This window comes from Poeciliopsis prolifica, unplaced genomic scaffold (assembly GCF_027474105.1).
Source record: "Poeciliopsis prolifica strain line A6 unplaced genomic scaffold, Auburn_PproV2 SCAFFOLD008, whole genome shotgun sequence".
Taxonomy (NCBI): Eukaryota; Metazoa; Chordata; class Actinopteri; order Cyprinodontiformes; family Poeciliidae; genus Poeciliopsis; species Poeciliopsis prolifica.
Genome location: NW_026562383.1, coordinates 3,860,494 through 3,885,032, shown reverse-complemented (window position 1 = coordinate 3,885,032; position 24,539 = coordinate 3,860,494). Strand labels below are relative to the sequence as shown.

At 41.9% G+C, this 24,539-nt stretch overlaps 2 protein-coding genes across 4 annotated transcripts; both read right to left on the bottom strand.

Annotated features, from left to right (window-relative positions):
* Window positions 1-72: 72 nt before the first annotated feature.
* On the bottom strand, window positions 73-15,345 carry LOC129362333 (phospholipid phosphatase 3-like). 3 transcript variants are annotated; one of them, XM_055033817.1, is made up of 6 exons: window positions 15,012-15,345; window positions 7,528-7,685; window positions 3,619-3,899; window positions 3,460-3,517; window positions 3,182-3,358; window positions 73-2,698 (listed from the first exon to the last, which is right to left on the bottom strand). In XM_055033817.1, exons 1-6 carry the CDS (start codon window positions 15,130-15,132, stop codon window positions 2,573-2,575), a joined length of 921 nt encoding a protein of 306 aa, XP_054889792.1. In that variant the 5' UTR covers window positions 15,133-15,345; the 3' UTR covers window positions 73-2,572. The 3 variants fall into 3 exon arrangements, with proteins under 3 accessions (XP_054889792.1, XP_054889793.1, XP_054889794.1); XM_055033818.1 differs by lacking the exon at window positions 7,528-7,685 and adding an exon at window positions 9,111-9,265 and having other exon boundaries at window positions 15,012-15,325; XM_055033819.1 differs by lacking the exons at window positions 73-2,698; window positions 7,528-7,685 and adding an exon at window positions 9,111-9,265 and having other exon boundaries at window positions 3,158-3,358; window positions 15,012-15,342.
* Window positions 15,346-15,739: 394 nt separating this feature from the next.
* On the bottom strand, window positions 15,740-24,338 carry si:ch211-188c16.1 (uncharacterized protein LOC562677 homolog). Its single transcript, XM_055032688.1, has 17 exons — window positions 24,330-24,338; window positions 22,581-23,514; window positions 22,300-22,497; window positions 21,700-22,213; window positions 21,502-21,614; window positions 21,394-21,419; window positions 21,026-21,066; window positions 19,917-20,046; window positions 19,674-19,833; window positions 19,425-19,565; window positions 19,000-19,105; window positions 18,854-18,888; window positions 17,963-18,026; window positions 16,620-16,700; window positions 16,522-16,535; window positions 16,206-16,239; window positions 15,740-16,040 (listed from the first exon to the last, which is right to left on the bottom strand). The coding sequence occupies exons 1-17, from the start codon at window positions 24,336-24,338 to the stop codon at window positions 15,971-15,973; spliced, it is 2,670 nt and encodes an 889-aa protein (XP_054888663.1). The 3' UTR covers window positions 15,740-15,970.
* Between the last annotated feature and the right edge of the window lie 201 nt (window positions 24,339-24,539).

Sequence of the window (24,539 nt, the reverse complement as noted above, 5' to 3'; positions counted from 1 at the left end):
CACGCAAAGTTGGCTGCCTGCTTAAATACAACACTCCGAGTTTCGAAAGAAAACCACAAAGAAACCTTCAACTCCGCTTTTCTCTTGTGTTTTTTATTCAAGACATCCTTTCTTTAATACAGCTTTGTGGTATAAAAATTCACATTACAAAAATATTAAACGTTTTTTTTTCTTTGTTTCGTTTTCGGAACAAAACAGAGAAAAAACAACATCAAAAACAACCCCAAACAAATACAAAACAGAGCCGAAGGAGTCTGGTTCTGACGCCGCTTCGTTCCCGTTTCTATGTCGATATTCACACAGGTCTTTGCACAGCGCAGAGTCATAGTGGGCGTTTCTGCAGCACGCAAACAGGACACACTTTACAGCAATTTACAGCGCGTAGTGGCACAGTGAACTTTCTGAGGCAGTCTCAGTCATTTAGAAGCGAGTCTGGATATTTTGAGTTACTGGCTTCCTATATATTTATATTTCACAATGGAGTCAGGCAAGCACACTGCAGGTGTTGCGTCAGGTTTATGTGCACCTAGAGATTCGCCAATTAAGAGTTCTGTTGTCAATCTCCAATTTTGCACAGCTTGGTTCTAAAATAGACGAGTAAAAAACGGCTAAAATGTTCTTATGGTTAAAAGTTAGAATAGCAGCCTATATCTAGTAACATCAGTTTAAGTTGATTCTGCTTTGTCATTGGATCCAGCTGCTGTCAGAGATCATTCACTATTTTTAAATGAATGATCAGAGGCAAAGTCACACTGTGTGAGAGAGAGGGGAGGAAAACGGAGAAAACAACAGAGCTAACATGATAGTTGCTTTTGGCATCAGATCCTAGATATTGCGATGGTTTGTATGGTCAGAGAAGTTGGTATACTGCTTACAAAAAGTCCAGAAGTATCAACACCAAAAGAAGCCTAGAGCAGCTAGCATCTCTGCTAGTAAATACGGCTAACCTTTAGATATCTTCTCAAACCTTTGGTTCTTCTTCTGACTGGATGTTAAAACATTTCACCGATACCAAACATCGCTAGCTCCATCAACAGTGTCCCTGCTGAAGCTTATCCAAGGCTGACTGTGTAACCTGTTAGCCTTCTTTACAGTCAAATCCCTGACTTTTTGAGTTTCCAACTGGTCAGTCAGAGGTCAACGCATCTCTACCGACATCCCAATTATGTGATTTTACAACATAAGCTACTATAAGTATTATGTTTTTGGCATCGTTTCGCAGAAATTACCATAAGATTACAATGGTTAGCATGATTAGCATACTGGGAAAAACTCTCATATGTTCAAGTCTCACAGCTGGAGTCTCGCCTGAATGAGCAGCTAGCATCGCTCCATTGCAGACACAGCTAACCTTGGCTTCTTGAAACTATTAGTTCTTCTTCCGACTTGTTTTAAACCATTTCACTGATACTGAACACGACGAGCTTCGAATGACGTCCACATCAAAGATTTCCAAAGGCCAACATCTCCATGCTCACCACAGTATTTAGCCTTCGTTATGCTGCGTTCCCAGTTGGAAGGGACTAAAGTTTTGAGTTTCCAACTGGCCAGTAACTGGTCAGTCCGTGTCTACTGGCAACACATACATGCATGGCAACAGAGCCATAAGCGTTATACAACATCAATGATAAACAAGTGATCAAACTGCATCATTCATTCTCGTCTCCAGATGCTTTTATATGCTAAAAGCCACACTTTTAGGCGATGAATACTAAAATATATGACCTAACATTGAAGCACACACACACGCACAAACACACACTCTGACCTAAAACGTGAACACCCGTCTGGCACATATAAAACACTGTCATTTCATTAAACGGCTCAGTGGGGGCCCATCCATGCCAGCAGAATGAGGCCCACATCTAAAAACCCACCCACATCGTCACTGTATTTTCCACATAACTGTGACGTCTGAGGGAACACTGAACTACACACGGAGTGAAGCTTTCCAAAAAAGGTCGGTCAAGAGGCGGCGAACAATACTAGAGGAAAATAGTGCTTTAAAAGTCACGCTTGCGATGTCTTGTAATAAACTAAAACAATATCCTTCCTGAAATAGAGGAATTTGTTTTATTTTCATAAATTTTATTTTTTTATGCTGTTCAAATATAAGCCACACAGTGAGAAGCGGGGCTATGAATAGAGCTCCACTGCCGGAGAAATAAAACACAGAAAAGCCTTTCGTAGGTTTTTCTCGACTTCCGGACTTTTGTTCAGAAAAATAAAAAATAAAAAAAATAAGTTCTTTATAACAGAAGAGACGGTCAAAAACTCCTTGTGTAATAAAAAAACAAAAAAAACAAAGCAAAAACAAAAAGGTCGTCTCACCTCCCTACACATTCACATGTCTTGTGAGATTTGGGGAAAAACAAAAGAAGAAGAATAAAAAAGTTCTTCAGAAAGCAAAACTTTCTTTAACCGTTTTCTGTGGACGCACTTTCCAGAGTGTCCGCTTCATTCAGTAAGAACAAGTGGCTGCAAGAAAAATCATAATAACAATAACAACAACAACAACAAAAAGGCACAGTTCTGCTCATTTCTTGCTTTCAGTGGGTTTTCAGCCTGGTCTTTACACCATGGTGAGAGGGTTGCCCTGCTCCCTGGTGTCTGCTGGAGGAAGGCAATCTTTCTTCACCGGCATTTGGGTCACAGAGCAAAATCTTTGCGGCTGAAGCAAATCGGACACAAAGAAAACCTGCCAGGCAGAAGGAGAGGGAATTCTTTAAAGGTTTGCAAAATAAGGCTCACAGTCTCTAGCTAACTGTAGCTGCGTCTTGATACGACTTTACTGTTTGTTTCTAATTCTAACTGTTTTCTGTTATTTTTAACATTTTCATGTACAAATAATAATAATAAAAAAAAAACATGCAGTGCTGAAACAAACAAACCTAGTATAGAAATAACATTTGACCAAAACGTGTTGGCAGAAGCACAAGGTTATTATAACTTCATCTTTTTAGACATAAAGCATCAACAAAATCAAAGCAGCAGAATCTTCCCTGTATATTTTTCTAAAACGCGTCTCCAGGGAATTTCAGATGGGTCTGTAGACTAACTCATAAAAGAAAACGTAATCAAACCTCATTTTAACAAATTGTTTTTATACATTCGTTTTCATTTAGAGATTTTCTCTGCCGTTGTATTCGGGACAGCTTTAAAGAAGAGCGTGACGACTTACGATGCAGACGGCCACCAGGGCGCCCAGCAAGAACCCGGCCAGGACATCGGCGGGGTGGTGCTTGTGGTCGGATATCCGGGTCAGGCCAGTGAAGATGGATATCATGATGAGGGCGAACTGGGTCAACGGACGCAGCAGACGGGCTCCGCTCCAAGTTAAGCGAGACTGCAGGTAAAACTGTAGACCAAAGGAAGTCGGATTTAAAAACAGCAGCAACAACAACAAAAAAAGTTCTTCAAGAACAAAACGAGTAAAAGGACGAACGTCTAGAAACTCACCACTAGGTAGAGCATGGTGTACATGGAGAACGACGCGTGTCCAGAGAAGAATGACTTCCTGAGGAGAACGTTCGTCAGTTAGCATCGCAGCGTGTAACAAATATCCGAACCAACGGCATTTGCTTGTGGGTGACTGAGCCATGGGTTAGCACAGCATACCTAGCCTCTTCGACTTCTTTCTCTGCGCCTTGACACGTGTACTCCGTGATGTAGCCCAGGGAGCAGTCGATGGTGGAGAAGTTAGGCTTGCACACGTCGATGAAGTTTGGCCGCAGGCGGCCAATCGACGCCTTGGCGATGTTGGTGAAGGACAGAATGATGGCACAGCCGAAGATGAACACCCCGATCTGTTTGTAGAAAGCAGCAAAGTAGGGGTTCCCGACAAACGACTTGGATTCCTGGGTCAGAAAGAAGATCCTGAAGCTTTCACCTATTATGATCTGAGAGAAGAGAGGGGGAGCGGATGTTGGTGAAACAATGTTTTTGAAGTTATGTGCTATTGCAGAATGATGGATATTCAGTTCTTTGCCGTTTTGCCTCTTTGTTGTTTCGTAGTTTTGGAGATTTCCTACCAGACTCTTTTTGGCTTCAAAATGGAGAACATTTTAAACCAAATCTGCATTAACTCAGACCAGCTAGGCAGATATTTCAGACCTGCTTTGGCAACAATTTAAAGTCATTTTCTATGATCTGCTCAAAGGGTATTGTAAAGAAATGTGGACACATGATATGATTGGTACTAATTTGTCATTTATCATCAGATTGAACTAGCCTAAACATTAATTAGAACTAAAACTAATCACTGACTGGTAGCTGAGACAAGCCTTGGGGTCGCTCGAGTATCAATTATCTATTTTAATTTGTCAGCACTGTAAGGTCTTTGATAGATCAGAACAAAGTACTGAGCTTTCTACACATTAGGGCTGCCAATTTGCTCAACATCTTCACTGCCTTATGCTCTTCCTCTGAGAGTAAACAATGAAAGAACCCCCACTGAACATTGTCCATTGGAGGGAACAGAGGGGGACAATGGAGGGGAGATGAATATTCATGACTCAAATCAGTTGTCCAAACTCAAAAACGCCTTTCCTGCCCCCTAACCTCGTCTTCCTCTGTTGTCTTCAAACCGTTCACAATTGAAGCTGTGGAGGAGCGAGAGTCGGCTAGGGGGAGGGAGGACAGAAGGTACAGAACGACAAGAAGGGAGGATGGAACGGCAAAGAAGATATGCTAATACGATTGAAGGAACAATAAGTGTTGCAAGAAAGGGAGGAGAGGCAGAAAAGTGAGAAGAGGAATGAGGAGGAGTAGGGTTGGGGGGGGAGTCACTGCTGGTTTTAATCAAGGAAATGCTGAGCTTGGCGACGTGTCTGATTGGCGGTGGCCAGATTCCACCAGGCGCATGTTTGTTTTTCCCCTCGCGCAGGCGGTCTTTCTGAAAACCCGGACGTCTGGCTGTTTTCACGTTAGCATCTCGAATTCATCGCGCATTCTTCCGCGGGGGGGTGGAGGGACGGGGTTGGGGTGGGGAGGGCGAGCCTCGCTCTGGAACACACTGGAGATTTAACAAGCAGATAAAAAAGAAAAAGTGTTGTTTCCACCACACAGGCCTTTAGAGCCAGCTGCAGCTAGCCCAGCTGGAGGAAAGACAACACATCTGGTTCCTCTTGTGCAGAAGGTTTTCAACTGAGCGAACAGATGAATCGAGTTGCTTGGTAATGAGCGCGCAGCGCCTCGAGAAAGCGGCACCTTGAACTTCTCCCACATTTGGTCACACGACAACCACGAAATTTGTTGGATTTTATTAGGCGTTTACGTTTACTTGGGAGTCCAATTGTGTCTGATTTAATCTTTACAAATCCGGTCGTTCTGCAAAGGCCTAAAGAACAACAGCGGACAGGGAGATGACTGTGATGCTTAAAACAGAACCAGGTTATAAAAGACAAAATTTTAGCATGTCTGAGGTAAATCTGGAGGAGCGGCACAGATCCACAGAATATTTAGGAGACTCTGTTGACTGGACGACTATTATTTGCCCACTTCCTGTACGGATGAGTGGCTTTTCTTCCGAAGGGAAACTGAAGCTGGCGAGAGTTGACGGAGAGATGGTTTGAGAGAGAAGCCCATTTGGCGTCTGCAGCACGACGACGATGTGAAAATCTTACTGTAGCGGAGAAAAAAAAAAGAAAAAAGATTTGCTATTTGGATAAAGTTCCAAATGTAATTGTTTTCTTTCGCCCTGACAAAGGCCAGCATGAATTACAAAAAGGTCACGACCTCTTGGTTTCCCACCAGCTCTCCATCTCGGAGCAACGAAGCACTAAATACGTTTGTTTTTTCTTCTGCTTCATAAAACACAAATGCTGGCCGGAGCTCTCTAGGGGGGTGTTGGAGATGGATCCAAAATTCATGTATTGCTTGGGGAAAATGAAATACATGGCCTTTTTTTTTTTTTTTCCTTGTTTGGGGCCCTCACCACAATTCCACCCCAATAATTATGGCATTTAACCAAACAACCATTGCGTCAACCGTAATTACACAGCCTGCCGGCTCCTTCTCACCCCTGTGGCTTTAGGTCTGTGCAGTACTCTGCTGTTGAGGGGCGGTGGGAGGTGAAGGGCAGGGTACACAACACATGCACCCTCAACCGTGAGGCGACGCGGTTTCGCTCGGCCGAGGTGAAAACTGGACATATTATGTGAGGAATAACATTTAACTTTTAAAAACGGGCCTTCTGTTTTGGGGGGAGTGCTGCGGGAATCTGTTTGCACACAAACGACCCATCTGTGGTTGTGAATGTATTAGTCTGTGGCTCCTGAGGCGTTGGGGGTGTTTTGTAAGCACTAACTACACACTTGGGCAGGCTCCGTCTACTCGGCGCGGTCGCTGGCAAGTTCTTACAAAAGTCGCCGGAGTTTAATTTCGGTTTCCATGTAGCAGCTGAGTCCTAAAGTACGAGTTGTTGTGTTTAGATGGAAATAAAAATGTCTTGTAATTTTCCTCTTTATTGCGGTATCTGTCAAAAGCGGCCTGGTGAGAGACGCTCGAACAAAACTACACGAGTTCCAGCAGTAATGAGTTTAATCACCAGACTCTGGGTTGAGACGCTCGGCTTTCTCTCAGGAGAGTCCTCCAAACTTCACTTTACTGTGGAAGTCCTAATCACTTCAGTCATCTTGCGTCCTCTAGGGAGAACTCGGGAGAGAGTGTTGTCGGCTCGTTCTTATCTGGAATGCTCTGGAGGCAGCGGCTCTGGCTGGTGGCCCAGGTGTGGAGAAGAGTCGCATCAGTCATCGTTCAAGATAATCTTGGTTTGTTCCCCCAAAGTTGTTTGAAGTATTCATGTGATATTAGCAGCCCTCATGTATTAGTGTTCAAAACATTTGCACAAGTAGTAAGATGATATGTGTTTGTTCCTTTGGTTTAAACAGTGCTCGTTTGGAGTAAACCCTGAATCGCTGGATAGTTTCAGCAAGTGCTTCTATCCCTTCGCTGATTTTTTTGAAGATCAACATGTGTGTGTCTTACTTTAATGGCGTGTTCTCTCATCCTTCTCGTTTTTGAGGTCGGCCAAGGGAAGCCTATTCCCCTCATATTTATGTGTTGGAGTAACAATATCTCATTAAAAATATATTTGACACTTTAAAACCGAGAGAGAAGGAGAAAAATTGAAATGGTTTACAGTTTGTAAATTAGCGCCAATAATTGTGGAACCAGCAATCTGGTCAAATAAAAATAAATTTCTAATAAATTTCATGGATTACTTTATTTTCAATGTGATATGGTTCCATAATAAGAAATACTTTTTACTACGTTCCTATAAAAACTGAGGTTTGAGGCAAACATGAGCAGCTGTAGCCGATTGGACGTTTTGCACATGTTTAAATTGCTGTTGTAGACAGAAGACATGAAATGGCACCAACTGCAAACAGGAATGAATAATAATAATAATAATAAAAGATTAGCATGAGAATTCACATGGCTACCACAGGTGCTGCTAGTCCTTGTGAGCGGCGCTGAAACCCGATGAGTGAAGTTGACATTAGTGATGAGAGTGAGGTGACTTACAGAGACGATGCTGATTAGCATGCCTGCCGCGCTAAGCACAGTGTCGCTAACGATCTCTCTGCTTTTGGCCGGGTATCTGATGGATTCATCGTCGCAGTAAAACCCTCTACGGTACGGCTGAACAGCGGAGGTCTCAATGACCAAGAAAGGCAGGACAGCTAGCGTGTGGAGACGAGTGAGTGGCACAGAGAGGACGGAGAGGAGGTAGGGTAGGGATGGGAGTGGAAGGAAATGGAAGGAAATGGGGAGGAAATGGGAGAGAGAGATGGAGGTGCTAAGTTAATGACACGCAAATCAGAGGCTGTGGTGGCGAGCAGGGGATGACAAGAGAACATCTGGAGCTGGCGCAGTTCGTTGTGTGGCTGTTATCTGTGACCAACTAAGTAATGGCTGCTAATTGGCCAGTTATTTACTGAAGGCTTCGACTCGGGGTTGTGACTCGGTCTGTCAACTGAAGGTCGACGATGCTTTACCTGACAGCTGTGTTTGCTTTCTGTAAGGAATCATTCTGTTGAGCTGCATGTTTCTCAGAAACTCTCATTACCATTTTATGAGGGAAATTTGAAAAAGTGACCTGCAAATTTCAGCATGTGGTTTTGTCTCGGGTCTAGATTATTTGAAAGTCTGTCACTGTGATGATAATAAGCAGAAAGTTGTCCAAGTTGGGCTCAGAAATTGCCTCATAAGTATATAAATAAATAAAAAAATCAACCCTAATAGTATTGACAGGTTTGAATCAGTGGGAATCCATCAGCCTAGTGAAAACATTTAGTTAATCGCTTTAATTGCACATCTTACTTGTAGAAAATTAAACTACGAGGAGAAAATTCTGCGATTTAAGCCTGCCAGCTAGTTTCAGCTGTTTGAGACCCTTATAGCTACACAAATTTCTTTAAACCACAATTTGAGATTTATAAAAATGTTTCTTTTTTTGCTCATTCTAATGAAATAGCTAAAATTTCTGTGGTAAATTAGCTAAATTCTATAAAAGGAATTATCTAACCATAATAGACTCAACTACTACGATATTACACATGAGCTACAGCAGATTATTCCGCACTGATTAAACTCTTTGAAACACGTTTTGTTGGCTGTCAAACCTTCACTCTGTTGGTAAAAATGAAAATACATCGTCTCATTTCATAACTCTAATATAAGGATTCATCATCATTTTCCTCATTTTTGATCAAATTCTCTTCTTGTAGGACTGTAATTTGGAATGTTTTAGATCTAAAAATATTGTTAGGGAAAACGAGACTCTTTTCAATATTTCAATTTGGGACAGTTTGTATTTTTAGATATTTTTCTTTAGCCGATTTTGTTTGCGTTTGGTAAATTGAACGTACGCCAACGGCTGCCTGAAGGCCGGGATTTGAATCAAAGTCCGCAGTGGAAACTGGTGGACAAGTAATGTGCTGCATACATGATTTGCAGTCAATGGGACATAACCACCGCGTGTGACTCAGAGCGTGTGGAAGCCATCGAATCGGTGTGGGATGAGAAAAATCCAGCCACTGGCGAACTGAGCGCGCTCCAACACAGGCTTCCCCTCGTCCTCCTGCTTTCACCACAGCAGGACTTACAGAGAACACAGGCAGAGTGACGCCCATAGCTGAGACTATGGAGGTGGGCACCGAGCTGTTCTTAAAGGGAAGTCTGATGCTGTCGTCGTCACAGAAGAACCCTCTCCGGTGAGGCGGGAAGACAGACTTGTGCAAAAGCACGCCAACAAGAACCACTGCATGGTTAGACAGATACATGAGTGCAGGTGAGGCAGGTTTTTTTCACAACACATATATACATACTTTTAAGAGAACGCTCAACATAGCGGAGAACATACAAACCGCTTTCAGGAGTTCCGAGGACAGCATCTTCACAAGTTTAACTGAACACCAATGCAATTAAAATAAGAACATTTATTTTGTCCTCTTGTTCCCTTCACCTCAAGGAGAGCGCATTGAAAATGCTGAAGTACCGGTTTCCCCAAATCTCTGTGGAAGGAGGAGGTGGAAAAGCTTTTCCTTCAAACATAATATTGCGCAAATTGAAATGATGAAAATACATTTTTGATTATGGGAAACACTCCAGTTTCAAAAGAAATACATAAATAAATCTTGAGCTTGGACGAGATGGATTTTGGCCATATCGAAATGCATCTATAGTTAGTCATAGATTCATCAGCCAGCTGTTACTACAGGCAAAAACGAAGGACAGGATGATGATGCTTTCTCCAATGGTCTTACAATTTCCCCAAAATGTTGCGTACGTAGGTGCTCCCAAGTAGAAATCCATGCGTGGTTATAAATTTGAGAAACTGAGCTATTTTAACCCATGGCAGTTATCCTTCCAGTCTCTAACACCGAACTATGTCAAATTTTTGCTAAACCGGAAAAGAATCAAAAAAACCAAACACCTTGAGTGGCGCCATCTTTCCGGCCTCGGCTTTGAGGTAGACCTTAAAAGGGCCTTTTGAAGACGCCTTGCGTGTGTTTGTGTCTGATCGATTTAGTGTCTTTCACCGCTTCAAGTCGGAAGAAGATCTCTTCTTATCTGCTGACAACAAACAGACTGAGAGTAACTGAGCCAAGAGCCAATAAGGACGGCTTATTTCCTCGATCTCAAGAGGCAGCGATGGAGGACTTTGATATCCGGGGGTAACTGAGGTACCCGGGAGAGGCCTTCAAATCTCAAGACAGAATAGGGAAAATATGCTTTCACTTCACTTCAAAGTGACACTGGGCTTTCAAGTCGGCTGCGATCTGCAGATATAAAGAAAAACAAGCAGACTGCCGGTGTTGGGGAGGGTGGCAGGGGGAATTTCTTAGACTGAATGTCAACACATGCTTGACTTGCTGAGCCCCTCAACCTGATATACCCACCCAATTACACACACACACACACTCCCCCCGCCACACACACACACACACACACACACACACACACACACACACACACACACACACACGCACAGAGCTGCTAAGTTGTGGTTTTCAAGGTCCAGCTGGGCCGAGTTCAGGTTACAGAGAGTTCTGGCGCTCTGGGAAATCCAGAATGCCGCTCAGCCCTCCTCGTTCAGCAGGGTTCACGTTATTAACTTTCAGACGCTCTTCAAACAAATACCTATGCTGGAGCGACATTCCGCTCTGAAGCCGGACCGGTGGAAAAAGAAATCGGGCGGGACGTCTTAATGAGCCTGTAGCTGTCAAAACATACAGCGCTTTACAGTGCGCTCAAACCTGAATGTCAAATCTCCCACGGTTTGGTTTATCTGTCTCTGAAGAGAACAACACAGGAGGCTATCCAGACTGCTGATATGACAGAGAAAAGACCTCTGCAACCACAAGCCCAGAGGCGTTCGCAGGGCAGAGACTCAAAGAGAAGGAAGGTCTGGCAAACGCATTGATGAATTCACGACTCCGTGGCTTTTAAACGAACCTTAAAATGACCAAGTGCAGGAGACAACTTCTTGGAAACGAGGCAAAGGGAGAACAAATGACAAGAAACGGAAGGTCACAATCGAATCCCGGCTTCCAGGCGTTTGGCTGTTTCTGCTTCCCCCTCCTTACTCGGGTGCCATGACCCTTCGCATCCGCCTGACACTGCAGCATCAGCAGTGAGCGCGGCATCTTGGGATTTTCCCCCCTTTCCCTATTCAGTCGGGCCCGCATGAAACATCAGAGGGCGGTGGAGAGCGCCCGTCGCACCAAAGTCAACAGCCGTCAGCAGGTGTGGGCAAGTTTTCCTGCGTTAGGGCAACGTTAAAGACAACAGGAGTGAAAGGAAATGCTGAGAAGCTGGATTTAAACGGCAAAGAAAAAAAGTTCAGTTCTTCATATCAGCTGTTCTCTGACAAGTTTGGTTAGTTCAACCAGGAGTCCTACCGAGTCACGGGCCAACAACCAGTACAATGTACAAACGATGACAAATTCAGCAGTGTAGAAATATTTTTAATTTCAGAAAATGGGATGCAGTGACCTGACTACTTGTGGTTTACACAGATTTCCAATTTGTCTTGAGCTCAGACCCAATTCCCATTTTGACAGATTTAGACAACTACTTTGTAATATTAGCAGTAGTTTTAGAACCAAGTAAAAATAAATGAATTCATGAATCCAAACAATGGAAAATTTGGGGAGTTTTTTGTTGTCTTTGTTTAGATGCATTTAATGAGTAGGGAATTAAAAGATGGCAACTCGCTGTGAATTTTAAAGGTAACCGTTTAAAATTACAATTGGAAAGTTAGCATGTCTGTTACCCCAACTAATTAACAAGTAAATACAAGCTTGTATGAGTTGGATTCCTCTACAACCCCCATTCAGATGATTCTTTTGTTCAGAGATGTTATTGTGATGCTTTTGGCATCAACTAAAATGCCCTGATAAAACATGAGGATTTTGAAGAAGACCAACCAATAATTTATACGCTACAGTATAATCATTAACCCAGAGCCACTGTGAACTGAAACAATTTGCTTTGGCTTAAAAGAACTGGATGCATGAGTATTGTGATGCAAAGTTCAGCTGTCTTATGCAGATGAATGCTACGATCAGTAAGCCACGCCCCTTTGGTTCCGCAACTGCAGCTCCATGCTATTAAAGTCCTAAAAGCCTGACATCTCAGAAATACTCCATTACACCCCGCTATAGTTAATACTTCACATCTTAAGCACAAGCAGATGTCATTGTTGCTTTTCTGCTTTAAATAAAAGCAAGTTAATCATGTTAAACATTTATGTTTTCGTCTTCAGGTATGCTTTCTCTTGGCCCAAACCTCGTCTCAACATAAAACAATCAAACGTTGAGGGGTGTTGTTGGGTTCTTCAGCGCCTCGCCAGGTTCTTATGATATCTGTGGAAAATGCTCAACATGTGCTGGCGGCGTTCCGCAAAGCACCAAGATGTGACTGTAACAACAAACATTTTCCACTTGATTGCTTGCAGCCTGCGGTGGAGTGCGTGAACATGTCTGAGCCCTACACACACACACACGCGCGCGTACAAACGTATACATACACACAATGATGTGGCTGTTTTTGAACTTTCAGCTGTGCCTTCAAATAACCAGTTGAACCACAACTGAGTCTGAGGTAAATCTTCACTCATGTTTCCACGGCATATGGGGAAACAAGATGAGACAGACGAGTTTGATCGATAGAAATTACATAGATAGAAATGTCACCTGTTGGTAACATTTTTCTGACGTACAAGTTGGGCAAGTTTTGTTTGCTCAGGTGTACAATGAGAAACATTTTAATCTGCTGCATGGTGTGTTTCTTAAGTAACGGACCGGAGTTGTCTGGTTAAAACCAGATTCATAAGAGTTTAATGGTATGAGTATCTTTGCTTGCATGTTTGGCTTATTAGCCATCCACTTGAATGCCATTAGAGGATTAACTGGGAAACACTATATCCACTTTCTGCAGTCCAACGTAAACTGAAATGTTTCCTGTCAGATCCGAGTCAGGACGACGTTTTCCCGTCACAAAACTCTCATCTTTACTGAAACCAACGATCTACAAAGAGGAGGGGAGCCGTAAAACAACCAAATAGCGTCCTTGGAGGCAGGAGGAACTGCGCCGAGAGCGGGCCGAGGAGATTGCTAGTTGTGGCCCACAGTTTCCTACTTGCGGTCAGAGTCTTTAACCCGACATCTTTAGACAGAAACACACTGCTGGTTTGTTGACAAGTTTCTCTCTGTTGAGTTTATGGAACAAATGATGGGGATTTACCCTCCACAGAGATGAAAACTAGCCTGACTCTAAACATAGCACATGAAAAAAAAAAGAAAAGAAAAAGATTACTTTCTACAAGATTGTAAAACAGTCAGTGGACTTGCCAGAAAAATGGAACAGCATTATTTTTAGCATCAGGCTTCCAACTGTGGCTTCCCTCTGACATTTCAACACATGACGAACATATGGATACGTCAAGCATCAATTAGTATTAAGGACAAGGTAAATCATTTTAATTTCTAAAATGTTTCAGCATCAAAGCTAAATCTACCAGCAGCTGTTGTGAGATTTTTAACACCCACATTGGTCTGGTAAATAAGCACTTAAGCCAGACGCACAGCATATAGTTCAGCAGATGTTCACATCTAAAGCATTCCTGTTGCTGTGAGGAATTTGAGCCATTCTGGGGAGAAAAAAAAGGGAAAAAAAGTCAAAAACAGAGGTCCGTATGGTTACAGGTGTGGGTGAAGAGGGAAGAAATGCTGGAACAGTTCATTAGTGGGTTTCCTCTAAGCCAGCACATCATTTTCAGGGACCGAGGAGAAACAGAGCACAAAGAACTCAGGTAATATTTGGAAAAGACAAAAACAGTTTATTTTGCGGGTTAAACAATAGCTTCTGAGTCCGATTGGAATCGGACTCAGAGGTCACACCAATCATAACCTTTATCGGAGTTTACAACTGGAACTTAATATCAGCCATTACAATACATTAATGTCAATCAATCATTTTAAAGTAATACATGTGACGGTTGAATCACATGTATTTCCCATTATTTATATACCATCACTTGTAAACATGTTTTTTAAAATGCAATTATTCACAATAGTCAATTAAATCCCTGTTGTTGGAAAAGATTTTAAAGTTTCTCTTTACTTCTGAGGTTGAGAAAAGCAGAAAAAAAAAAAAAAACTCAGCCGAACAATTCACCAATATTTGACTCCATTACCCAGTCTGTCATATGACTTGTCAAATTATGTGCGCTTAATTATGCAGGTTTGACTAGGGGATATTAAGCTGTCATATTTCATTAGGCTCGACTGACCCAAATGGGAACCAGGACTGAAGTCAACTTCAATGAAGCCTGCCGCAATGTCTTCAATTAGATTAAATTGAATGAGATCTGGAACCACTCTAAGTTTGGAAACTGTAAACAGCAGCTGACAGGGACAGGGTTATATATATATATATATATATATATATATATATATATATATATATATATATATATATATATATATATATATATATATATATATATATATATATATTTTTTTTTATTTTATTTTATTATTTTTTTTTTTTTACGGTAGTTCTTAATATCAACGTAATATCTGTCATGTATACCTAGTAATATTAATTGAACTCCGCACTAGAACCGAACAGCATTCTGGGAATCTATCGGCCAGCGAAACAACGTTAGTCTCGTCAACCAACTCGGTCTTTGGTTACCTAGCAACAACCTGTTGAATAGCAGCTACGGTTTCAGGTTATTACCAACCTGCCGCAAAACTCCTTAAATATACAATATTTTATATATATAAAATATCTGGGGAGGAAATTGTGAAAAAAAACAAAAAAACCAAACCAAACAAACATAAAAAAACAAAAAAAGAAACAGGAAAAGTCATGTAACCCGTTTGGCAGCATTAAAATAAAACGTTAATTAATAATTACTGATATCACACGGTCACGTGACACTGTAGTAACATCACATATAAACATAAACGGCAGTCGAGGCGAGCCGTGCTTACCTATGAACAAGCAGAAGAGATCCACAGCGACTAGCAGCTTCCTCGGGCTGCGGTTGGGGCAGATGTTGCTGCCCAGTGAGCTCTTCGTGTCGGCTGCCATGATCTTCACACAGCGTTGCATTTAAAACCCTTTTATCTTCGCGCCTCTATTCGAACGGAGTGAGCCGCTTGTTGCTTTTCAAAGATCGTCTCTAGCCAGGCGGTTGGGGCTCGCGCGCTGGGTTCTCCTCTCACTGTTTTCTGCCCCGGACTTTCTTGCACTGCAGTTCGGCGCCTCCTTCTGTTCTCACCATCCTTTCTTCTCTTCCTTTTGGCTGTTTCAAGTTCTGACAGACTCCTAAACCACGCCCCCATTCCCAACTCTTCCTCCCGCCCCGTTTTTCCCCCAATTAATACCATGTGGATATTTTCCTCCCGACCTGCTTAAGAATGCAGGAGTCAACACAGCAGCATCCAGAGGGGATTTCACAGTCAGAAGATGGATTTCGCTTTCGTTTGTCTGGGTTCCAAAAGTGGAGGCGTCGATATTTGTTTAGGCTGATGACATTACTTTTTTTTTTTGTCTCCCACATTTGAATAAGTCATGAATGGGAATTTCCCCCCCAGCGCCCCTTTCTTAAATCCCCCTCAGTTAAATAGTTTCAAAATGAGTAGAAACGGAAGAGGTGCGATTCAGAAGAATCAACAGAATTTATTTTATGCAACATGGAAAAAAAAAAAAAAAAAAACTTTAAAAAAGAACAATCTCATAACCATCGTCGGAATGTCAAGCAACCGCAAACAACTGTTTATTTCTGCCCAAATCCAGTGCAATCACCAACTGTGTGCGTCAGCATCAACCTTTTTAGAGTGCATTTAAGGAAAAATAAAAGTGTTCAAACCATTGTGAAATTATAGTTCTGGTAAAGATAAATCAAATTGTTTTTCCCGATTGGTTCACACTTCAGCCTCCATCTTGATCAGAGGGCATCGGCATATAGGGGAGGAGGAGGAAGCAGCTCCATCTCTGTGAAGTCAATCTCCTTTTCGCTGTCACAAAAAATTAAAACAAAGAAAGATGCTTTAAGTACAGTTTGGGGGGATTTTTTAGGAGGAGAAAACAACAAAAAAACTAATCCTGAGTGCTTCAGTACTATAAACAATGATCAAAGAGATTCCAGTTTCTCCTTCTGATTAGACGGAAGCAACACTTACGGATAGGGAGGCTCCTCGACCGCACACAAGAAACCTAGATAAAGACAAGAGTGATACGCAAGTCACATCAACTTTGAACTGCTGGTCTGTGAAACACGCAGCACCCTCTCGTCTACCAAGATAAAACGCTCCCTGCCGAGCTGTTTTCCATCACACGTAAAAAAAAAAAAAAAAAAAACGTCTCCCAGTTGTGTTTAGACTGCAGAGGCCCCGAGGTGAGATGTGTGTGTGAGTGCCCTTGTTTTAGCTTCACCATTATCAGTGAGAGGGAGAGGAGTGACGTCAATGGAGAAACAATATTACACTGTCAACTCACTCGACGCGTCAGCACTTTGGACGAGACAAACAGGACAAGCAAAAAGTTATTAGCAGAATGAGGCGGGGACAGTGGGACGTGTTGGCAGAAAACTGTACTTGGTAGGAGTCGCTCCTCCGTCGCCGTCTCTGCCGTGTTGGACCAAGAGGGCTAGTTTCTGCAGAGCCTCGTGTCTGGTTCTGTAAAGCAGGGACATTTCTGAGTCACATTTTGCAGAGCGACAGGGCAGTGGTGGTTCTTGCCGTAATGGGGCCCTGGGCAAGTTCCTTCTCTCTCCAACCAATTGAAACTCAAGTAATTATGCAAGTTTCTAATCCCTCATTACTTACCAATAAAAATTGGGAGACTTACTTCACTGTAAATTTGTTCAAGGCACAGCAGACAAATAAGATAAAAATATTTTCTCTTGCTGGGTGTCCTGTTTCCCTTTCTAATGCCGCCCTGGGTAACAACCCATTTCAAGAACTGCCACTGCTACAGGAGTAGGAGAGATATTTGCACTCAATACAACTAATTAATTGGCTTACTGAGAACGAATCAATCATTTAAAATGATTGATTAGTCATTTACTGGAGACTCAAAACAGGCCATTTGCTTAAATAAAAATACTCTGATTAGTAAATAAGCCAAAACTGCACTTGTATTGTATTTATTTATTTATTGTGTAGTATAAGGTTTTAGCTCTGCTACACTGGTAGCCAAGTAACGACATTTCGTTGTCAAGATTCACCTTGTGTTTTTTTTGTACAATGACAATAAAGGAAGTCTAAGTCTAAGTCTAAGTCTAAGTAATGATGTTGGAGGGATTTTCATAGCTGCAGATGCATCCTCTGCTACAAATGATCAAACATTCACTGAACGGCCAACATGCTGCACTTTAGACAATATTGTATTATCTTATTTGAAAAAGGAACTGAATTACTTCTTTGCATCTCAATATATTTCTAGAATATTGTATAAAAATAAGTTTAAGGGGTTAAATAAAAAATGTGCCCATTTAAAAAAAAAAAATCAGATTAATCGTCAGAATAATTAATTACTAAGATAATCGATAGACTGTAGTCCTAAATACAATCAAATGTAGTGATCCTTAGGACTAATTTTATCCAGCAGGTGCAAATTTGTTTGTTCAAGTTAATGTTCTAGTGTTCAAATTACACAAAGAGTCGATACAATGAGTTAATCTTTCTTTTAGGAGACTTCTGGAACTCACCCTGACATATTGGACCAAATTCATGTTTTTTTGCCAATTGTTTTTCTTGATCTTACTTCAAAATTACGCACTACTTTTTAGTTTATCACATTAAAACACACTCAAGAGTTGCCTATGAATACGTCTAAACGTATTTTATTAGCTCATCAACACTAACCAACAATTGTTAATTCTTAAGTTGGCATAAAACTCCTTTCTCTGCTGTGACGACATGTGTTTGGGACTTACTGTGTGTGTTGGTCTTCCGGGTTGCTGTCACTGACTGTAAGCTGAGCATCCACATGAACGCAAGCTGACAAAGTGAGCACAAGAAGGACAGAGGTATGACGAGGAGCTGAGAGGAGTTAGCTTAGCCATGCAAAAACAGCAGGAGTGGTGGACACGAAGTAGCGAAACGACACGTTAAAAGGCATGTCGAGCCGGGTTTCCATCGACCATAAAACTGGAAGATTTGGACTAAAAAGAAATTTGCGAAATGAAAACACCAATTTTGAACAAACTCCCGTTTTTGGATAAAAACATTGTTGTGCGAAGATGAGGTGATTTTTTTCGACCATATCCAAGTTAGTGTATTTCACAAAACGACAATGGAAACACTTTTCTGCATCACATGAGTCACATGATCAACAACCAGATGTTACTACTAGAAGACAGAAAGCAGGAAGTGTGAGGAGGATGAGGGAACAAAGAGTGATTTTTAATTGTGGTCTTATTTAATAGAAAACACAAAAATTGCAAAAATGTGTGTGTATGTGGGGTTGGCGGGGGTTCTAGTGTCCCTTATATGACAGTAGGCTGATAGGAAAGGAGGCAAGACATGCGACAAATATCGTGGGGTGCGGGAATCGAACCTGCGGCAGCCACGTCGCGACTCAAGGCCTCCAAATGTGGATCGTGCAATCCCCTATGTCACCACAGCACGCCCAAATGTGGGGGTTTTTGACATTAGCGGAACATCAACAAAGTTTTGCGCATTGTACAGCGCAGTGAAAAGCATGTCACGGTCAGCTACATGTCCACACGCTACACCGACCAAACAGAGACGGCACTCTTCCCTTTAAAGCGGCACACTGGATTTTTGGTTGGGTTTTTCCCAGCACTTTCATACTTTATACTCACACATTTCTGGCTCCGAAACAGTCTGCTGAGCAAAGCTATGGCACAAAAACAAAGAGAGAGGAATAAACAATAAAACACTTTCAATCAGCTAGAATATTGCGTCATCAGGGCACTTTGAGCCCTAATGAGGACAATGATTGTCATACTGGCTTTCATAGGATTGTGAAAGAGTTTCGTCCTCACAGGCCCACTCCTCGCTGTCATCTGTGACTGTGGAAAAACAAACTGCTGTGATTAAGGCCAGCATGCTTGCTGATGAGAGACGTTCAGCAGCCTCACCCCCAGTAAGAAAACATAAAATAAAATAACACAGCTTTGAAGCAGATGGCGAACACGGCGACCGACGTGGTGCGTCGACTATCAACGAGCGCAAACATTTTCTGTACCGTTCAGCGCATTCTGACACAGTGACTGATTGAAATGTAAGCAACAGGCTGGAGGGCTGTGGATACTTACAGGACCTGGAAAAAGAAAAAGACGGGGGGCGGGGGAAGAGAGGGGAGGAATGTGTCAGGATTTATCATTGCATGCGTGGAGGTTTGACCTTATAAATCAAAATAAAGAAATCCACTTGTCTTTTTCAAGTACCGGCTCCCAATGCTGATGGTGTCCGGCTCGACGTAGGCTCCCCGTCCAGCTGCCTGAGCCTTCTTGCCGAGTTCCAGCATGTCCTTGATGTTTAACTCGACATTCATCACAGAGATATAACCGTCTACGACAGAGAGGGGACAACAGAGACCGAGAATAATGTTAAATTAAAAAAACTAAAAATAAAAGAATCACATGTTTAATCTTAGTTTTTTGTTCTAATTCAACCTACACTTGAGGTTGGCGTCCCTGGCCAGCCATTTGCCTTTGGGGCAGTTGGTAGTTCGGATGATGCTGACCGTGTCGCCATTCCTCACAGGCAGGTCGTTCTTGCGGACCTTGCTGGCCACCATGACCTTAGCGTGGTACATTGGCTCTTCCTCCCCGGTCACCTACGGAGTCAGCGAAGGAGGTCAATCGCTGATTTTTAAACGAGTCAGATAAAGCTCAGATTTGCCTGGACTGCACTGCTTACTTTGAACTTTTTTTTCATTTCGTTTTCCTTCTTCTCCCTTTCTTTTTGCTCTTTTCTCTCCTTTTCAAGTCGCTGCTTCTCCCTCTTCTTCTGTTCTTTGTGCTCAGCAGTGTAGGGGCTTGTGCACTGCCTGAAGAAAGATTAGTGTTCAACAAACTACAAACAAAATGGAGGGCAAGAGACGTACAGCGCAAAAACAAAACCATCTTTAGTAGGTATTTTTGATCCCGTTTCTGGTGCAAATAAATCAGTACACTTGAACTAGAACAAGTACCTTACAAGTAACTTTCCAGAAAGAAATGTGGACTTCTTTTAAGTCAATAATTCTTTAATATTGTTTAAAAAGTAATTGGTCCACTGGCAGAATACTTCACCTATAACAAGACGTCTTTCCAAAGTTATGAGATATAATGTGCTGTATGTGAAATGCCAATGGAACTATAACTTTCTCATTCATATTAAGAAATTATTGACTGAAACAAGCTCCTATATGTTACTGAAAACATATAGGAGTTTCAAGTGTACTAAGATATTTGCACAAGAAACTGGACCAAGAATTTGTGCTTTTGCATTGTTGTATAATCAGAACATTTTCCTGATCGTAGCACAAACCTGTCAAATATGATTATTATGTAATGGATAATTTTTTTTATTTCTGTTCTGGTGCAACACCTGCAGAGTGATCTCCACCGTATCAGCGAATAGGGTTGGGTGATATGGACTGAAAGTTTTGTCGGGGTATTTTATGATACCAAGTGATGACGATGAAAGTGAAAATAAGAATGATTTATTACTACTTTTTTAGGTGGTACATTGTCTTCGTGGCAGCATTTATAATCCCACAGAGACATCGTTATTGAAAAACATCCACTTGCAATGCGATTCCAGTCACGGAAAGTGGTGTGATCTGTAACGCTAACCTGCAAACAGTTCCAGCATTCAATCATATGTTCTATGTTTTGGTGCACTTATTGAACAGCTGGAAAAAATAGCAAAAGTAACCCCGACGATGACGAGAGTTTGAGTTTTTTAAAGACCATTGATTGGAATTTATGTCAGATACAAAAAAAAGAAGCAAATGGACAATGTGACTGTTTGGAAACACGTACCATGGATGCCGTGGTCGTTTGTGAAGACACGCTTCCCCCTTCTGGAAATGAGCACATGGTTTAGCATACGTCCCTTTTCTCGTGATCAGTGGGTTTCATACAACACCAAAAATAAAAGGAATGAGAAAATTATCTAAATGAAAATCTGACATGTTGCTTCTGCACATGTAGTGATTCTCTTTTAATCAGATACTAATGTTTGCCTATTTTCTTCTTTTCTCTAATTGGACAAAGTTATTTGTGTCCGATGTGACCATCAGCTGTCCAACAAATTTTCACAAGACATTTTACATATAGATGATATTTATTCAGTTGGATTTGTACATAGAAATAATTTACCCTGTACTTAAAACATGAAACACACTTACCCTTAACTGGCTGTCTGCATATGGATCTGGAGGAAATAAGAATGTTAAATAAAGATGGACCTTTACAACGATTCTCATTTAAACGAGAAAACAAATATCAAACTCTACTTCGTAATCTGCTTTTTTGCTTGGTTAACGTCGGGTTTGACAGTTGTTTGTTGATCTCAACATCTTCATAAATATTATCGCAGGTTTCGTAGTAGCAGCTCTGATGTTGTTCTCTAGAAAACAGAAACAATCCAGATTCAGGAGTAGAAATCTAACAGCTGAATAGACACATTAGCCAACTGTTGCCACCAAACCCACCTTGGTTGCGTTTGAGTCTTGTGGTTTGGTGTTGGCTGGTCCAAAAACTCAGTTTCCTCTGGGACAGTCAGTTGCTCAGTAGCCCCTACATCGATCTCATCGGTGCGAGAATTGAGAAAAGAATCTACCGCTGCGTCTTCGCTGTAGGACCGCCGCTCTGGCAGCTCTGGGAACTCCAACAGGTTTATTGGTTCGGGAAAGCTTGCTGGATCTAGGGGTATTATGTGTGAGGTGCCAAGATTTAGATCTTGGACTATATGGATGCTATTTGACTCTCTTGGTTCACAAACTGCCAAGGCAGAATCCGAACCCCCATAATCGGTGGCCTCCAATACGTTTGGTGTTACAGGATTGCCAACAACTATGTCTGAAGCTTGCATTTCTAATGCAGCAATGTCAACAGGTTCAGCCTCTGCTGCTTCCAACTCTGAAGTCTCAAAGTCTGGTACATCTGGAGCATCAAGGACAGACACTGCCTCCTTTTTGGGTGTTTGGCACCAACCTGGTAATGTTTCTACAAAAAGGAAACCAAAGGTAACTTTAGTGGAAAGACAACCCCTTTAATCTCTACTGAAGATTGAGCAAAAGCTGCTGTCTTACCTTTACCCTTAGCTAGGACTGCATGATAAGAGCTAAGATCAACTGTTGAAGGTCTAGGAGGCTTTACTGGAACTGGCCCAAGAGTCCACAACTCAGGTAGCAGCTTCTTTAAGGGACTCTGAGGTAAATAAGGTTCACTCGTCCTCACTGGTACTTGGCTGGCTTTGTCCAACATAAGGTGCTTATCGAAAGATGGCCCTTTGGCAGAAAGAAAGGAAACAATTGTCTTCAAAATGCCAAAAAATTACTTGAAAAGGTAATATTTGATGTGGGTAACCTACTGCGTGCAGAGCTGTTGGCTTTGCAGAAAGGCCGAGCAGAAAGACAGGCCAAGTGTGGAAGGCTTAAGGATGGAGGTACGAGTACATCTGAACCAAGACGGTCAAGATTCTTTGGAGACTTAGGGAAGGTCTTCTCTGTGCAGCTGTAGTCAAGTGAACGCAAACCTTTGGGTTTAGGCAGAATTGCAATCTGTCGACGTGAGAGTTTCTTCTTGGCCTTCTCCAAAGTGCTCAGGATCCTGTTGTCAGAGTCTGGACGCGTGTCTGGTGAAGGAGGGGAGACTATGAATTCAGGACTGGAGACGACGTACTCAGTGGTTGACTGGTCACTCTGAAGGGAAGGTCGTTCCTCTGAGCCTTGTTTGTCCATTGAAGAGAAATCACTGGGAGCGTTACAAGGTCTGCTGGGTAAATCGCCACTTGTGAGCTCCTCGCCATTATCAGCAAAGATTTTTGATGCTCTGATTGATTTGAAAGGAAGCAACAACCCCTTCTTTTTTATCTTAGTGTGTGAGAAGGCTTCTTTTCTGGTTTCTGCCTCCAGTTTTTGCTCCTTTCCAGTTGGTGCATCAACCTTATGGTCTTTCACAGGGGGCACAGGGAGCACCAAAGGCATGTACCAGTCTTTGAGGGGATGCTTTGCTGAGCCATCTCCACTTGCAAGCTGAGATGAGGGAGAGGTCTGCTTAGGGTTAGGGGGAAAGGAAATCGGGCGCTTGCCTCCAGGTGACCGAAGCCCATCTCTGAAGAAGACACGGGAAATTTCAGGGGTGCCGTCTGCCACAGCTGTGCCGATACAACTGACCGCAGAGCTGCTGTGTCCTTGAAGGAGTTTGGGTTTTTCAGCAACAGCTGGTCGACTGCTCTTTGAATAAGGCAGGAGACCCTCCTCCTGAAATTTAGCCCTAAGAGCTTTGAAGTTAATTGATCCTTCCTAAGTACAAAAAAATAATAAAATAAAATAATTTAACAAATGAAAAAAAATATTTGGGAAAGAAGGCAATTATTTTGAATTTACTTCAGTTTAGTCCATTTTTTAATGGATAAACTATTAACCATCTGGGTTGTAGCTTACTATCAAAAGGTCTTTTAAAATGTGAACGCATTTGTCTCTGTGAAAAATCAGTTTGCCAATAGCTGATTTAAAATCATAACAGAGTTATATTTTCCACAAAAATATTATTTCGTTAAAATCGCTTCAGCTGAAAATATAGCTATAAAATGAAATTCATGATTTAGCAGTTTAACCCCGTAAATGCCAGCATATTTCCATCTTTTGTATTGAAGAAAAACATACATAGATGTCAATGTCTGACAGAAACATTGACCGACATTCATTACAATTACTTTCTGCCATATTAAAATAAAATAAATACATAAATAAATCGGACTGAGATCCAATAGTTTCTTAAAATTTTTGTAAAACTATGTCATATTTTTATTATTAAGCCCCAAGATGCATTCCTGTTTTGTTTTTTTTTGTCCTTATTAAAATGTTTTGTTTATTTTAAACAAAAAAAAAAAAATGTCAGCATCTTAAAAGGTATTTTAAAATGAGGCCTTCAGCTACAGTGCCGTAGACTATTCTGTATATAATTACATTTTCATTATTTGAACCCTCTGAAGGCCAGAACTTTTCACAAAGCTACAATAGATTATAATACTGAACAACAATCTAGAAACAATCTAGAAGGACGCTGTAATCTCCATATCACAGAGCAGAACCTGCCGGTAACGATCCGGTTTTACCTCCTCCATTGTCGTAAGTTTTACTCATCACCGTCCCGCCGTGGAAAAGCGGCTTTTTCTGCCAAAACTCCTCGAAACGTCGACGCAGCAAACAGCTTCGAGGTGCTAAAACAAACCACTTCAAACAGCCGCCGCCGACACACCTGCGAGGAGCGCGCGCGTCCCGGTGCGTCGCCGAATGAGCCAATCAGAAGCGTCATAATGAAAGCG

What these genes read in the sequence shown, in the direction of transcription:
- LOC129362333 (XM_055033817.1), bottom strand. Translation starts at nt 15,132, where the DNA reads ATGCAACGCTGTGTGAAGATCATGGCAGCCGACACGAAGAGCTCACTG. An exon ending in TCTCTTCTGCTTGTTCATAG is followed by an intron (nt 7,686 to 15,011) that starts GTAAGCACGGCT and finishes TCCACACGCTAG; the next exon opens with CTGTCCTGCCTTTCTTGGTC. An exon ending in AAAGAAGTCGAAGAGGCTAG is followed by an intron (nt 3,518 to 3,618) that starts GTATGCTGTGCT and finishes CGTTCTCCTCAG; the next exon opens with GAAGTCATTCTTCTCTGGAC.
- si:ch211-188c16.1 (XM_055032688.1), bottom strand. An exon ending in AAATGAAAAAAAAGTTCAAA is followed by an intron (nt 19,834 to 19,916) that starts GTAAGCAGTGCA and finishes CTGACTCCGTAG; the next exon opens with GTGACCGGGGAGGAAGAGCC. An exon ending in TCACAATCCTATGAAAGCCA is followed by an intron (nt 18,889 to 18,999) that starts GTATGACAATCA and finishes TTTGTGCCATAG; the next exon opens with CTTTGCTCAGCAGACTGTTT.